At 36.9% G+C, this 15,370-nt stretch overlaps 1 protein-coding gene across 2 annotated transcripts in view; it reads right to left on the reverse strand.

The window, feature by feature from the left end:
• CTNNA2 (catenin alpha 2) overlaps nt 1-11,492 on the reverse strand; it is a 418,052-nt gene extending 406,560 nt beyond the window's left edge. For both annotated transcript variants that reach the window (XM_067297215.1, XM_067297214.1), the window contains exon 1: nt 11,391-11,492. In XM_067297215.1, coding sequence (XP_067153316.1) covers nt 11,391-11,492 — 102 coding nt within the window. The remainder of the gene's footprint in view (nt 1-11,390) is intronic.
• Between the last annotated feature and the right edge of the window lie 3,878 nt (nt 11,493-15,370).

The following is a 15,370-nucleotide window of genomic DNA, read 5'->3' on the forward strand; positions in this document are numbered from 1 at the left end:
CGAGAACTTCCTGCTACTTTCTGCATAATATTAATAAATAAAGCAAACTGAATGATAAATAAAATGCTTACAATGTGCCCTTTGAGAGAGGAAAAAAAAAACCTCTTTGAGGAGCATCAGACCTTTCTGTATTATATACTATTGGTAAATACCTATCAAAGTTGATAGGCCTTAATGGGAATATGCAAAATGTTGATCATTCTGTTCAGAGAATTTAAAATATTTGTGTAACAGGATATATTAAAAACAAAAACACATGGCCTAGCACATTATGTAGGTACCATTAACTCAAAACCAGGTTTGGCCTTTTCAGTTTCGAGTAATGGTCCAAACAAACGATGGTTGAGGAATGATGATTCCATTTCATAAAGTATTAAGGCTCCTAAATTTTAGTTTGATTCAGAACAGCAGGCCAACTTTTCACTCTCCGCAACATGGCACTGCAGCTTTCTACCCGGCTTTACTGCAAGCTATGAACTCAAGAAAACCAGACAGCCTGGCAATCAAGCCGGGAGCATAGGTAAGTCCCCAACCCAATTGTCCCAGCTGAATTTGCTAAAAGCTTGAGATGTCTAGCAACAAAAGATGACCCAGAAAATACGGTTCCTAACTGCTTGTTAGTTGACCAGGTGAGCTAGCAAGGCAGTCAGAGCTTCTGTCCCCAGAGCTGCCTGCCACATGGGGAAGCAGGCAGACGGGCTGCTCAGGAGGAAAAGCTGGCAGCTCACAGCATCGAATTTCTTGCTCTGTGTCCAAACACACACACACAGTTAAAGTGTCATTACTGAGTTCTCAGTATTAGTAATAGTGCAATTAAACGTACACGTTGGATGAGATGGCATGTCCACAAAATGGCATTCATCTGGATGGAAATAAATGACATAATCCTGATATACCCTGAACAAGCACGCTAGAATGCTGTTGAATTCAGAATCTCCCTGATAAAGGTGTCCATTTGTCAGTGAATTTATTCTGCACGTAAGTCAGGGAACGGACCACACCATAAAATGAACTAACTGTCAGAAAAAGTAACATAAAAATATATCTGCATGTTTTCAGTTACTCTAACAGTACTTCGGTTATGACAGATGAGAACTTCTCATACAAAGCATATTTCCTTTTCTACAAAGGATAAAAATAGGACCATAAACTGGTTTAATCAACAATATTCCAATAGTAAACAATATCATAAGGCACATACATGAAAACATTGAGCCCCTCAGTCTGAAAGGAAAGAAAAATATAAGTAGTACAGCTCTCAGAGGTTCATGGAAATCTTCAAGGAGATCTTGTGTGGAGGAATGCATGAAGGAAGTAGATTTAAAGATGATGGGGAAGAAAATAAAATAAGCTCTGCCTCATGCATGAATTTTCCTCAAGGTTTTTGAGCAGATCACTTTTTCAGAAAAATGAAAAACCACCTGACAAGTGTTCAGGAAAAAAAATAACTGATATCTCTTTTCTTCAAAAACAAAGATCTATACCTTGGCTTTTATTATTTTGTACTTGTACTACTATAACCCTACAGAATAACATATGGTTAATTAAACTGTTTCAAGCAGTGTAGTAAAAGCTTAATCGTTCTCCTCTATAGTGTGTAGATAAGTGTAATTTGCTGGGAAAATCTGAATAGATTAATACGTATCCCCTGGAAACAGCTCAATATTCGGTAGTCATTCAGTATGCTGGATTGCTTATGCTTCTACATGAATACCTACTAATAAAAGAACTTGCTATTAGCATAAGCAGGTACAATACATTTTCATCACTATGGAGCAACATGAAATGAATAAGGAAAATTAAATCCTGTTGCAAATCTCTTTTCTCCAAAATCTTTCTTTAAAACATACGGTTTAACCCTTTTTACAAGCAGATAGCGTTTTAGAACAAGAAAAAGAACAAGAAAGTTGAACGTGCACCTTACTGAAAGGTCCACCCCATCTTTAAAGGCAGAAAAACTGCATATGTGCATATGCTTATTAATGTGATACTTAATTGACTGTGAAGAGTCTGACTAACCCTAAAAGTCTTTAGAATTCAGTGTTGTACAGACACACTTGTTGCCTGAAATTATTCTAAATAGAATGAAAGAGTGCTGCCCACCATCACAGTTGCACTGAGCAGGTCTGTACTACAGAACAGAAAGCTGTCGAGCTTGTTCGCTGTAAAGCAGAAGCAACCTGTAGATATTGCACAGGGCAACAGAGGGCAAGTCTGTGATTTTGCAATTTGAAAGGTCCATGCCCTTAAGGGGCATACACTGATTTTGAAAGCTTGGCTTTCCGATTGCTGTTTTGAGAAGGAAATAAAAATTACACTAGATCCTGACTTGGTAAATCAATTGCTCCCTGATAAGTTAGGATAAGAACATGACCAAGCATGTTAAGAAGAGAGACCAAGGATCCATCTACCCCCCACCCCTTCCAGCCCAAATGTATGCTGACGAGCAAGATAAAAGTTCAGCAAAAAAGGAAAACAAGCAAAAGCTGAATCTGGAAACACAGAATATGTCTCATGTTGTCAAGATTTTGCAAGTGGGGACAAAGGGTGGGGAGAGGCAAAAAGAGAGAAAAGGGAGAGAGAAGGTGGTTATTCAAGTTGACAGAATTTAGATGAATTTATTCAACAAGAGGCATCTCGATTCACGTACACTCTGAAAAGGGAAATCTTCAGATGCTGGATGGTGTGATACACATATAGATGTGCGAGAGGAGAAGTGTTCAGAGGAGTTGGGTTACGTGGAAGTTGTGCAAGATCTCCGGTCAGAACAACAAAGTGTCCTCGGCCATATGCCACGGCGAAGGGCTAGAGCAGGCTGCTCCCCAAGAAACGTGAAAGCAGGAGGCACCAACCCGGTTTGGGATGCAGGGCTGGGCCACCGTTCATCCACTCTAGGGTCCATCAAATTAGGTGCAGCCCGGAGCAAGGGGTACAACACAGGACAGCGCTCAGCCACACATCCAAAGTGTCGGTGTTGTGGTGGGTGATTTGGGAAAGGAGCGCAGATTGCGTGAGATCTGAAAACTCATGCCTGCAGCAACTCTTAGCGTGGGAGGAATTACCTTTGTTTTATCCTTTTCCACGCTAACAGTTTCTTAAGGTAAAATTAAGATACTTTTCTTGGTTAAAAGGGTATATATAATCAATTCCGTCTCTCTCTCAAATATTGACACAAAGGAAGACCTCAGAGAGATTCTTTGTTATGATTATGCTTTTTTGCTTGATATACTTTTATTTATGAGCTACCTATCAGCCAGGAGTGAAAATCTGAACAAGTAACTGACCCAATAAACTGTATGACAGTGAAAATGCTAGTACTGACTTCCCTTTAAATTAAAAAAGGCTTACTCTAAAAACAAGCATCCACCAAAAATAAACCTTCTGCTGAGCAGAGCAGTATTTCTTGTACATTCTTCAAAAGTCATCTTCACAATATTGAAGACACCTGTGTTGCACAGGCTAACCACGAGTTACATATGTTTAATGCTCCCATTATACAATAGTAAAAGATTTTAGAAGTCTCATCAGTGAGTACTGAATGACTACAGTAGCAGTTAGAAAAATTGTAAATGAAAGAAAAATGTCAATACATCAAGGAGAAAATATTCAGCATCCCATTGAAAGAGACAGTTGCCTACAACTAGAAGAGGACATTTCTTCACAATAAAAGCATTTGCCGCTCAGAGACACACTGCTCTAGAACAGCGACCACTTATGAGGTTGCGGGAAAAGATACTAAATATTAATTTAGCAAATAGGACACTAAATATGATAATTTTGACCATGTGATTGAGGCAAAGGCATTAACTTAACGCAACTGTAATTCATTTCTAAATTTCTCAGGCTGAAAAGCAACATTTTGTTAAAAATAACCAAACAAAAAGGTCTCATCTTGCTAGTTCAATACTATCACATTTTATAAAAAAATTCAAAGATAGCTAAGAAAATGTATTTGAATCCAGAAAATATGGTAAAAAGGTGCACACCTAATAATAAATGAAATCAATATTCCAAAGAAATTAGTATAAGAAAGAAAGAAATTAACTAAATGATCCATGTATCCATGCTCTGAATTCTTTGAGCTTAAAATAAATTAGTCAATCTTCAGCTGTATGTATAGACGGGAAGTCGAAAAAAAAATTCACTGCTGTTCAGAACACAGATCTATAATAATTACGTTAATTAACACTTCAAAGCAAATCTTGTTATTAGTGTAGTCTTTTTGTAAGCAGGCTTATTTTGCAGCCTAGCATTTGCGATCAATGATGACATGTAGCAAATTAAGCCAATGCAAAAGAGAATAGAATTTTTACATCATACTCGGGCATGAAGCTAAGATGGATTACAAACTGTAATATCCATATCTCATCCAAAGACTATGGAAGTCATCAGAAGCGTACATATTTAATCACATAGCATGCAGATCGAGCTTTTCTTTTTTCTGGTGAGTCTGATCTACAGAAGGAACAATCCTGCTCCTGCTTTCTCCTTGATTCATAAAGGAGAGGGCACATTACTGCACATATTTTTGTTCTTCCAGTAATTCTTTCCCTAATTTTATAACTCTAATAGACCTAAAGCACGTCCTTTAGAAAAATATTAAATTATTTAACTTAATTAAGTTAACTTAGCTAATTTAAGTTATTCTTTTTTAAAGAATTTTGGTAGTATTGAGTTGCCCACAATTCTAGAAGAACTGTTCCAGTGGGCATGTTGTTAGAAGCCTCCATTTATTTATAGCTTCAGGCCCCAGTCACAGGATTTTGTAATATGAAAAAACCCTTCACTGCAAGAACACTTTTCCCTCATACAGATGTGTACACAGATTGAGCTCATAACACCTCTTGACTTACTACAGCCTACTCACCTAAGTCCTTACTCCAAAATTTTCACTCTACATCATTTTCATGTTCAGATGTTTTAATTTCAGGGTGTGAATCCCATATTTGAATTTAATTTACATTAATTCTAGAATGTTATTTACTTTGTAGGTACTACCAGAAATGGTCTTCAAACCCACACTGTAAGTTAAGACAATTTCTCATTATTGATATATAAAAGAATACATCCAAAGTCTTTAGCCTGCCAATAAAAGACAAAACTCAAATCATTTCTGTATTTCTTCTCTGATCTCCTTCCAATTTGTCAACACCATTTTTGAGACTGAGGAAGTATTCCAATAATAATCTCATTAATGCTGTGTTATAACAATAATACTGTCTCACTAAATTCGCTTAATAGCTACCATCTGATCCATTTAAGGATCACAATATAAAAAACATCTTTCCAAATTAGCCCCCTGCTAAGGACTCAAAAGAACATTATAAAACTGTCACAAACTTAAAACTATTAATTATAGTTATATCAGTTATTATATTAGCAGTTATATCTGCTAATATAATTTTGAAGTATTCTATCTTAATCACTGAAAAAACTATTATGTCAAATACTTTTAATAAGTTTATTATCTAACAGGTTTTTCTTTATCAACCAAAATGAAAATCCATTACATTCATTACTTCTTTTCCAGCCAGGTCTACTGTCCATTAAACAATGAGAATGGCTATTAACTATGGAATCATCTTTTTAAAAATAAGTTGATATACCTATTCTGGTTAGGCTTTGATGAGAAGAGGTCGTAACTCCGGACCTAGAAGACGACTCTGACTTGGGGAGCATGGGGAGGTCGCGAGCTGGGAGAGGAGCTCGAGCCTGCAGGTGGGACAGAGCGTTCCTCTCCTGTTCGTGCCATAGTCAAGGCCGCGACACAGCGTCCATCAGCTGACTTGATGCAGCTGTGTGGCTCCTCGCTGCATCGGCAAAAATATAAAGCAAATTCCTCCTCAAGACTTACTATTAGAGTCCAAGTATTTTTTTGTTCAGATGTTATTTTAAGTGATAACTAGAATAATGTTGAGACAAGGAAGGTGAATTTGGTTCCTGCTCAATGAAAAAAACCTTCAAAAATAATGTTTAAATTTCAGTTTTCGTTAGAAAAGAAAAATTCCAAAATCTTTTGCTGACGGGCTCTAGCTTTGACCCCCCGACAGTAACGGCCCTCGACTAACTCGTCCGTGCCAGGCACGACCCATGTGCAGTCTCACCTCCCGCACGCCCAGAAATGCCACCGATCTGTGAACATTGCAACAGAACCAGAGCTTAAACACAACGTTATTTTACAATTGGGAAATAGTTCTGTTCAATTAAAAATAATAATTTGGACCTTATAATACTGTTGAATTGAGTTCAAATGGTCAAAAAAAAAAAGAGCTTTTATAATTGATTTTCCCTCGGGTCTGTCTTGCAAAAAGACTTTTCCTCACCCGCTGCTTTAACCAAACTCAGCTCTCAAACAGAGAAACTGCACAAAAATTCTGTGCAATTACTAACTCCGTTTGAGTGCGTCAGGCCTACTATTTTCTATTATCTGTAGCTATTTTTCTCAAAACTGTTTTAAGCATTCATAGGCATTCAGAACCCTCTAGAAGGAATCCTGTGTGTGGTGGTGCGTGTGCACACACATACGCGTGGCTCACACGTGCCTCCATGACAATAATAATCAATAATATATTTCCTGCTGAGGTTAGTAAGTGTGCCACATTTAGGGTTCAAATATAATAAAATCCAGGCTCACTAACTACAAATTATATCTGAATAACTGGGATGGCTGGGAATAAAAATGCTTTTCTCATGGCAATACAGAAATCTGTCCGTTTTTAGAGTATAGTACACAACGAATTGGATTAAGCACCAGTTCTTTAAATTGAAAAGTGAGAGATTCTTTCGTGGAATTTGATTACAAGCTACTAAAAGGCAACGTGAAACCGAAAGAAGGAGAAATTGCAAAGTACCAGGCCATTCATAACTGCTGTGAGTTCATGCATACGTTGCACTAATTAAAGCAAATTAGAATCATAACTGATGACCTGTTTATTTTATAGATACAGATTATTTAATTTTACTAAGTGTCAGTATATAGAAAACAATTACAAAAAGTGTGATTAATTAGAGGTCCTCATGTGCCATGCGACGTACCATTGTTTCATTCTAACCTACTGTATTAAACCTCTTAAATTTCTGATGGCAAACACACATGAACTGCCATGCAGAACTGTCCCGGCAGAACTAGAAGGCCAATAATATGTCACATTATCTTATGAAAATTTTAATTAAAAAGTGGGCAGAATATATTTCCCTTTTTGGGTTTCTTTTTTCTTTAAGTACATGGGTAAAAATACAATACAAAATAGTTTCTGTTACACAGTTTTTAAGTGTTGTGGCACTACTCTCCCACTCAAAAAAAATAATAATGCCAAGACTTCTAAAAGCACCTGAAAAGGTTCATTTCCGTATTAAAAATTGCTTAAAAATAAAATAGCAAACACACAACTGAAGACCATCTTAGTAACATGTTTAACAACATTCTGTTCAGTGGCTAAATATCCATGAACTCTCTACAAAAATTTTGCCAGAAGGAAATGAAAAGGTAAAGAAGGTAAAAACAGTCTCGATTAAAACCTTGGAAGTACAGTTTCCAAAAATTTGTTGCTGCACGGGTCTGAAAAACAGGTACATTTGTAGATCTTCCATACTACTATTTAAAACATCTAGGAAAAGCTATTGAAAAGAACTAGAGTTTGACATCAGAAAACCGACATTTGGTCAGAAGAGCAATTCACACCTTGTCTTCAAAACTATATGAACTCCTTGATCCTTTTATCCATATGATCCATAAGTAATTTTGGTATTTTTCCCAAAAAGTCTTAGTGGGTTTTGGCTTTAACATATATATCTGGCCAGGCAATAAGTTGTATTAAAAGTTGATATTTGTATTTAATTATTTTCCAGAACCATCAGAAACCAAAAACTATCCCCTGAATCCTTACGGGCAATCTCCACAAAGGGTAATGGAAGCTACACACAAAATGTCAGGAAAGAGCATTTAAGCCTTTCCTAAAAAAGTAATATATCAAAATCCACAAACCATTCAGGGAAACGATCCACAGCCTGACAAAGTTGTCGTTCGTTTTGGTTACTGGGTACAAAGGCAAGAAGAAGAGGCACTATTCCTTGAGAAAATATTTTTAGTTATACATTTCCATATAAAAATTTCATGGAATTAAAAATGCTAAGATACATAGTTAAAAAGGTTAATCGTTACAAACTCCCACAAAACAAAATTAACAAGCAGGAATAATTACCTTATGCTTTTAGCTGACTGCGATATTGAAGCCAGAGAACAGAAGCATATTGCAATCATTAGATAAATTCAATATACTTGAGGAGAAATTCTAATAAATTTCCTCAATCACACATTTCTTACAAAATCCCAATAACCGTAATGTGAAAGAGACATGTGGCAGGGCATCTCTGTTGCTCTTTAAATATGACAACAAGGGAAAAACGGGTGCCCCAGCAAGTTCCAGTTCTCTTAGATCTCTGACAGCTAGAGAAAGTTTTAATTAGTTTGCTAGTTCAAGGCTTCCTAGAATAAATGCAGTTCTGTCATTTCTCATGCATTCTCGTGATCAGTTAATGGATTTTTTTGCCTCCAGCTCAGACAACCTTCCTGTCTTATAATTTTTTTCTAAATCAATTCATAGGTTATCCATATTTTCTCATTTGGAACACTAATGAGCTTGTCTAAAATTCAGTTTAATGCACCACTCTCCTGACTCCCTCGGTTGTTCTTTTTCAAATCCACACCGTACTTCTGCGTTACTCTTCAGAATTTCAGTAGAAATCAGAGGATGCTCAGCAGTTTGAAAATCTCTCACTTTTTTATGTGCCTTTATATACACCAAGTTCAGAGCCTAAATCCCCAAGTATACAAAAAAAAAAAAAAAAAAAAGGTTGACTGACATTTTTGGAGGCTAAAGACTTCTTTTCAAATGTTCCCCCAAACCCTGTGCAGCTTGGACAACAAGAGCACAGTCTAAGTACTCAAGTGCCAATGCCAAAATAAAACATGCTGGGCTAATAATCATAGAATCAGACAAATTTGGGTTGTAAGGGATAAGGAGATCATCTACTCCAACCTCCTGCTCAGTAGCGCTACCTTCCAAGTTCGACCAGGTTGCTCAGGAACTTGTTCAGGACAGTCCGTTGCAGTCGGTGGCCCTTAGTCTCTCTTTTCTACCCAGTGACCTATTTTTAATGCAATATTAAAGAACTTCACGTCTCTAAGATGTCTATACTAAACAGCTCTTACGAACCTCCAGTGGACTTCGGAGTTCTAACCAAACAGGGATTAAATATTTTATTTATGTATTTATTTAGCAAGAGAAATTTTCAAACTAGATGCTTTCTTTGGAAAGTAGAGTGGTTTGATTTTTTTTTTTTTCAAATGTCCAAAATCTGTGAACATGGAACATGTGCACGGTATCTTTTGGAGGTTGTCACTTTAAGCAAAGTGCTATCCCAGACTTGAGGTAAATTAGGTACTACTCTTCACTTGATCAGACTGTATAAACAATTTTAAGAGGAAAAAAAAGCCCTCAGGCTGGGATGATTGTTAGCTTATCTGAGAAAAACAAGAGCAGTTGAATAACTTAGGCTAAAAGTGCATCAGATAAACACAATCTGAGAGAAGTCTTAATCACTTGAGGCTTTCAAGATTATGTTTGTGCATCTCACAAGAACATGCATTAGTCAACCACAGTTTATCGGATTCAATATAGAGGAAAATTAGCTAAAATTTATTTCTCTAGTATGAAGAATTATATGTTCAAAAAGTCCTTTATATATGTGAATATTATCTATGAATTTATGAAATGAAAGAGTCAGCTTGTGGGTAATCATAAACTTTGAATAAAACAATAGTTCAACATTTCTGTTCTGACTCTGGACTGTACATTATTTCCTCTAGCCTTCTTGAAAAACTGCTATAATATTAATGTATTGCTCCTCGTCAAAATAGCCATTTCAAGATCTGGGGCACCCTAGTTTCCACTACTGAAGAAATAGTGCCTTGTAGTTCAACCTGTAACTTCTTTACTTGCCTTTGTAGAGGAGTGCTATCAAACCTAAATCTAGCTAAACCAAAGTTTACCCAGACAACTTCAGAAACTAGGAAACTATGATACTTTTGCTTTTTGGCTGAAAATCGGTGGAAGGAAAACAGGAGATATACTCACAGAAGACTCAATCCACTGCTCTTTTCACAACAATTTAGAGGCCAACAACAGCTTCATTTTCTATGCCAGCAGTAGGACCAGAAAAAGTGAGAACTCATAACCTATTTTTCAGTTAATATCACATGGACTCCCAGATTCTACAGTTGGTCTTCCAGATCGACACCAAAATTGTCAGGGTTTGTAATGGAAGTTAATTATCATGTTATCAACAGCTATGTGAAATGAAACCTGTATCTCTTCAATTGCCTCTGCATCTGAAAAGTTGTGTACAGTGTCAGATTTGTACTTCCAGAATAACTTGAAGAAAGACAATGCAAAGTAATTTTCCTCAAACATAAAGAAATAAGAACTGATATAACTTCTTTCTACAGTGACTCACTTTAAGAGCACAGGAAACACACACAGACATTATTTTTAGAGCATTAGAAAAGCAGGGATTTATGTTTAATATTAGTTTTATTCTGACAACAAACACAACATTAAGTCTGGTCTCACTCAAAAAAGAAGGCCTACATTTTTATCCAGCAGACAAATCTTAAGGTCCACAATGTCTATAAGAAAATTATTAATAACAGGTTGTTGGACAGATGGGGTTAGCGGGCATTCATTTTTAATATAATTAGCATTCCTAGAAGAAAAATGACTTGTGTGTTTTAAATAATGGGACTGCCCATTTTGAGGCTCACTGGGATAAAATTATGTAACCAGCTGCTCATTATTAATAGATACTCAGGAATGAAAAGGGAACAGGCCACAGACTCATAAATTGCCCTGATGGGGACCGCTTAGAAATGATCAGACAAACGTTTTAGCTTCTACTAGCAAAGTTACTTTTACCTAGTTGGAAGATAAATGGATGGATGTATACTCCTAATCCACTGCAGTACAAAATGAAACAGGTTTCAATAGTTTCTTTCATTTCAATGGTTTGTTTCTTTGTTTTCAATGTGAACCTGTCTTCTGTTGTACCGTAAGAGACAAGGAGCACGTGCTCAGTCAGATCCTTAACTTAAATCGATTGTTTCATAAATTTCTAAACTGCTTTGAAAGACGAGCATAACTGCCTCCTCATACTTGGAGATTATAAATTATTTAGAAGAAGAACTTCTAAAGAAATTTGAATGAAACTTTCTACTAGAGATGAACACAAACTATTTAATTTCTTACTATAAAATATTATTAAGATAATTACATATAATGAGTACCTGTAACATCATGTTAAAGAAAGAAGCAAAATAAATCAAACACACTTGCCTGCGTAACAAGTGGTTCCAGTAGCCTCTCTACTGTGAGGGTCCTGATTTCCAGACTTTTGGGGTCCCATTTCAAAATGATAGGTGAAGTTGCAGAAGTCATACTCCCTAGAACAGACAAAGTGACACAAAACCAACAAATATTACTAATGCAATATCCAAATAGTGCATATAAGATGATAATTTTTACATATTTGGAGAGTAGCTGTTTCCGTTTACATATAAAATACTTCTTCACAATATCGCTAGTTTTCCTGCACTCCCAAGAACTTCCAAGTTCCCTGACAGTGCTAGAGACTGCTTAAACACTTTATTCAGAAAATTCTACCCTTAAAAATAGGTGTCTATCTTGCTGCCTGAAATACAAGTACTTCAACATTGTTCCACTTTGTGAAAAGAAAGCCCCCACAGTATTTATGATTTCTTGATTTTGGACCAGGAATGGCAGTGCTCATTTGAAAACAAAAAAGATTTTGAAGACTGTCTTAGGCTTAAAGGCTTAAGCAAGCTGTACTTAAAACAAAGATGACAAAGTTGCAAATTTATCTGCAATTTCAGTTTTTCAAGAAGCGAGGTGGATTTAAAACTGGCTGAACTGCCAGACACAGCACAAAGTCCAGCTGGAGACCAGTCATTGGTGGTGTCCCACAGTGGTCAATACTGGGTCCAGCACTATTCAACATCTTCATTAATGACTTGGACAATGGGATCTCACCCATCATCCACCCTCAGCAAATTTGCTGATTATACAAAACTGGGAGAAATGGCTGATACACCACCACATGGTTGTGCTGCCATTCAGAGGGACCTCAACAGGCTGGAGAGATGGGCAGATAGGAACCACATGAAGTTCAACAAGGGGAAGTGCAGTGTTCTGCGCCTGGGGAGGAATAACCCCATGCACCAGGACAGGCTGGGGCCTGACCTGCTGGAAAGCAGCTTGCAGAGAAGGACCTGAAGGGGGTCCCGAAGGACAAGTCAACTGTGAGCCAGCATGTGCCCTCGTGGCAAAGAACGCCAACAGCATCCTCGGCTGCATTAGGCAGAACCTTGCGAGCAGGTCAAGGGAGGTGATCCTTTCCCTCTACTCAGCCCTGGTGAGGCCACATCTGGAGTGCTGGGTCCCATTCTGGGCTGCCCAGTACAAGAAAGATACGGACATGCTGGATCGAGTCCAGCGAGGGGCCACAAGGATGGTACAAGGAGAGGCTGACAGAGCTGGGACTGTTCAGCCAGGAGAACAGAAGGTTCTGGGGGATCTCACCAAAGTGTATAAAGATCTGAAGGGAGGGAGCAAAGAAGACAGAGCCAGACTCTTCTCAGAGGCAACAGGCAAAAACTGAAACACAGTAAACTCCATCTGAACATTAAAAAGCACTTTTTTTAATGTGAAGGTGTCAAATACTGCAACAGGTTGCCCAGAGAGGCTGAGGGGTCTCCACACTTGGAAGTATCCAAAGCCCAACAGATGCAGTCCTGAGCAACCTGCTCTAGCTGACTATGCTTGAGCAGGGAGGCAGGACTAGACCACCAACAGAGGTCACTTCCAACCTCAACTTTTCTGTGATTCCGAATTTTGAATTCAAAGTGCTACAAGTAAGTATTTGATGACACGCAATGTTACAAGTGGCTTGCCCATTAAAGAAAAAAAAAAGTGCTTATTTAAAATAATTCTAGTCTAAATATATCCTGCATTTTAATTATAAAATAAAAACAAGAAAGAGCCATATACCTAGAATACATAAGAATGCGTAAGAGAGATCTAAATCAAGTCCGCTGTACACAATATCCCAAATATTTAAAATTGTTTTCTTCAGATAACTTACTCTCTGTGTCTAGCTGATAAACTGACTTCAGTAACGTGAAGAAAAAAAAAATTAAGTGAACAAAAATCAAAACATGTTCAGCCATTACTCCCTGGATAACAATCTGCTTTATAAAGCTTAATTCAAAGGTATATATTCAGCACTTAGGAATATTATCTAGTATGCACAAAATAAGTCCCATTGTTTGACTCAGGAAAATGTCTTTGACTAATTACTATCATTTGAAATTATCGGGTTGGTAAGCCTATGCAAAAGATTTTCACTGTATTACTAGCAGACAACGTAAAATACTTGCTAAAAAAGAAATGTGTATCCAAACTCTCTAATCAATGTACTTACAAAACACATAAAAACAGCCCTCTGTCTCCTCTTCTTTGCATTTAATAGCAGAATTATCTGGTAATATCCAGTATATTACAAAATTACTATTATTTGGCTTCCACTCTTATGCAAAAAATTGTTAGGTTTTATGCTATACAGTGTTCTCGAGTTTCTAGTTGCTGTAAACATGGTAAACACAGGAGTTTCCAATAGACAACTTTTAGTTATCTTTCAGCACCTACAACTTTCTTTTCACAGAAAGACGGCTGCTCCTACTGTTGACCTCCATATTCAAAAAGTAAGTTATAGGTAGACAATGATGCTAGTCAATACTTTATAAGTTACAATATCTTTTAAGTGTGTAAAATGTAGTCTCTGAACCTTTAAATAAGTGTGCTTTTCCTCACTGACTATCAACATGGGTACTCACACATACACTTCCTTATGCCAAAAGATATTAAACATAGTCCAAAGCCTACAAAAGCAAATTAATTTCAGTGAACTGACAATCAGACTGATGACACAAAAGATGAAATAATTGCTCATCCGTGTTATAACCAGAATACCTCAGTTTCAACCTAAGAAATAGAAAGAAATCCTTCAAAATTATGAAAGGGCAAAAAATGCTTTCAACTATTAAAAAAATCATACAAGAAAAAGCCTCATTAGGAGCCTATAAAAAGGTTTTTCGTTTGCTGCAAGATCTGGTCCACAAAAACAAACAAGCAAAAAACCATCAATTTTTTCTCAGCACTTTCTCAGTACATTTTTCTCAGCTCTTCTCTAGTTGCTGTCACAATAACAATTTTCAACGACAAAAGACTGAAAAGGAGTTACCTACCCAAATATACGAACATATGAAAGAAAGGATGCTAACCATATCTTATTACTGCTTTGACCAAAATAGCCCCCAAACCATCTGCCTCAAGTACTTCACTGAAGACAAACTGCTCCACAGCTTATACCTGGCTTGTGGCTGCGTAATACCTGTAAGGAAGATAACATAACCTATGTGGTCTGCTGACAGAGAATAACGGCATCACGTAACATTTTTCACTGTACTGCGATAGAGAGAAAGAAACAAAAATAGCCATCAGGGAGAGAGACCTCCTCTCCCTTTACAGTCTAGGCTAGAATAATATCTATTATTTTCCTAGGTAGTTTAAATTTTTTTGTTCATCTCTGGAGTTTCCAGCATTCAAAGGATGACTGTCATTTTTTTTAAAACATTCAATAACAACAATCCAATCTTCAAAATATGAAGTTAGGTTTCTCATTTGAGTTCCAACCTTTGTAACTTAGAAGTACGTACTGATGGTTCTTTGGCATAAATCTCAATGAATTCAAGCACGCACGGTGTTTTTCTGAATGGTTACTGAAGAAGGTATTTTTCAGTATTCTGAAAAGTTTCACTGAAATTTCTTCTCTGTTGTTCACATATGTTATCTACTGGCAGAGGGTGACTTTTTAAGTCTGAACTTGAAATTTGATACTGTCAAATAAGGAAAGTGTGTAATAATATTGTATTTTAGACAGCCTACTTCTGATGAAAGGTTTTGCACCGATGATTGCAGCCCTAATCCTGAAACTAACTCCATATTTTTTTTCAATAATATATTTGAGGGAAACCTATTGTCTAATTGTACTTTATTTTCCCAGAAAGTCTGCCAAAATACATCTGTTTACGAAATGCAGCAATACAGAGATGTCTCTTCCCTATCCAGCGCAGTAACTATTGCTCAGTGTGAACATTCGTTGAAGCCTGCCCTCAAAGTACCATCTATAAAGAAAATAACTGTATACTTTAATCATCAATTCATTAGAGTGGATTCCT

The sequence above is a fragment of the Apteryx mantelli genome, chromosome 5 (assembly GCF_036417845.1).
Source record: "Apteryx mantelli isolate bAptMan1 chromosome 5, bAptMan1.hap1, whole genome shotgun sequence".
NCBI lineage: Eukaryota > Metazoa > Chordata > Aves > Apterygiformes > Apterygidae > Apteryx > Apteryx mantelli.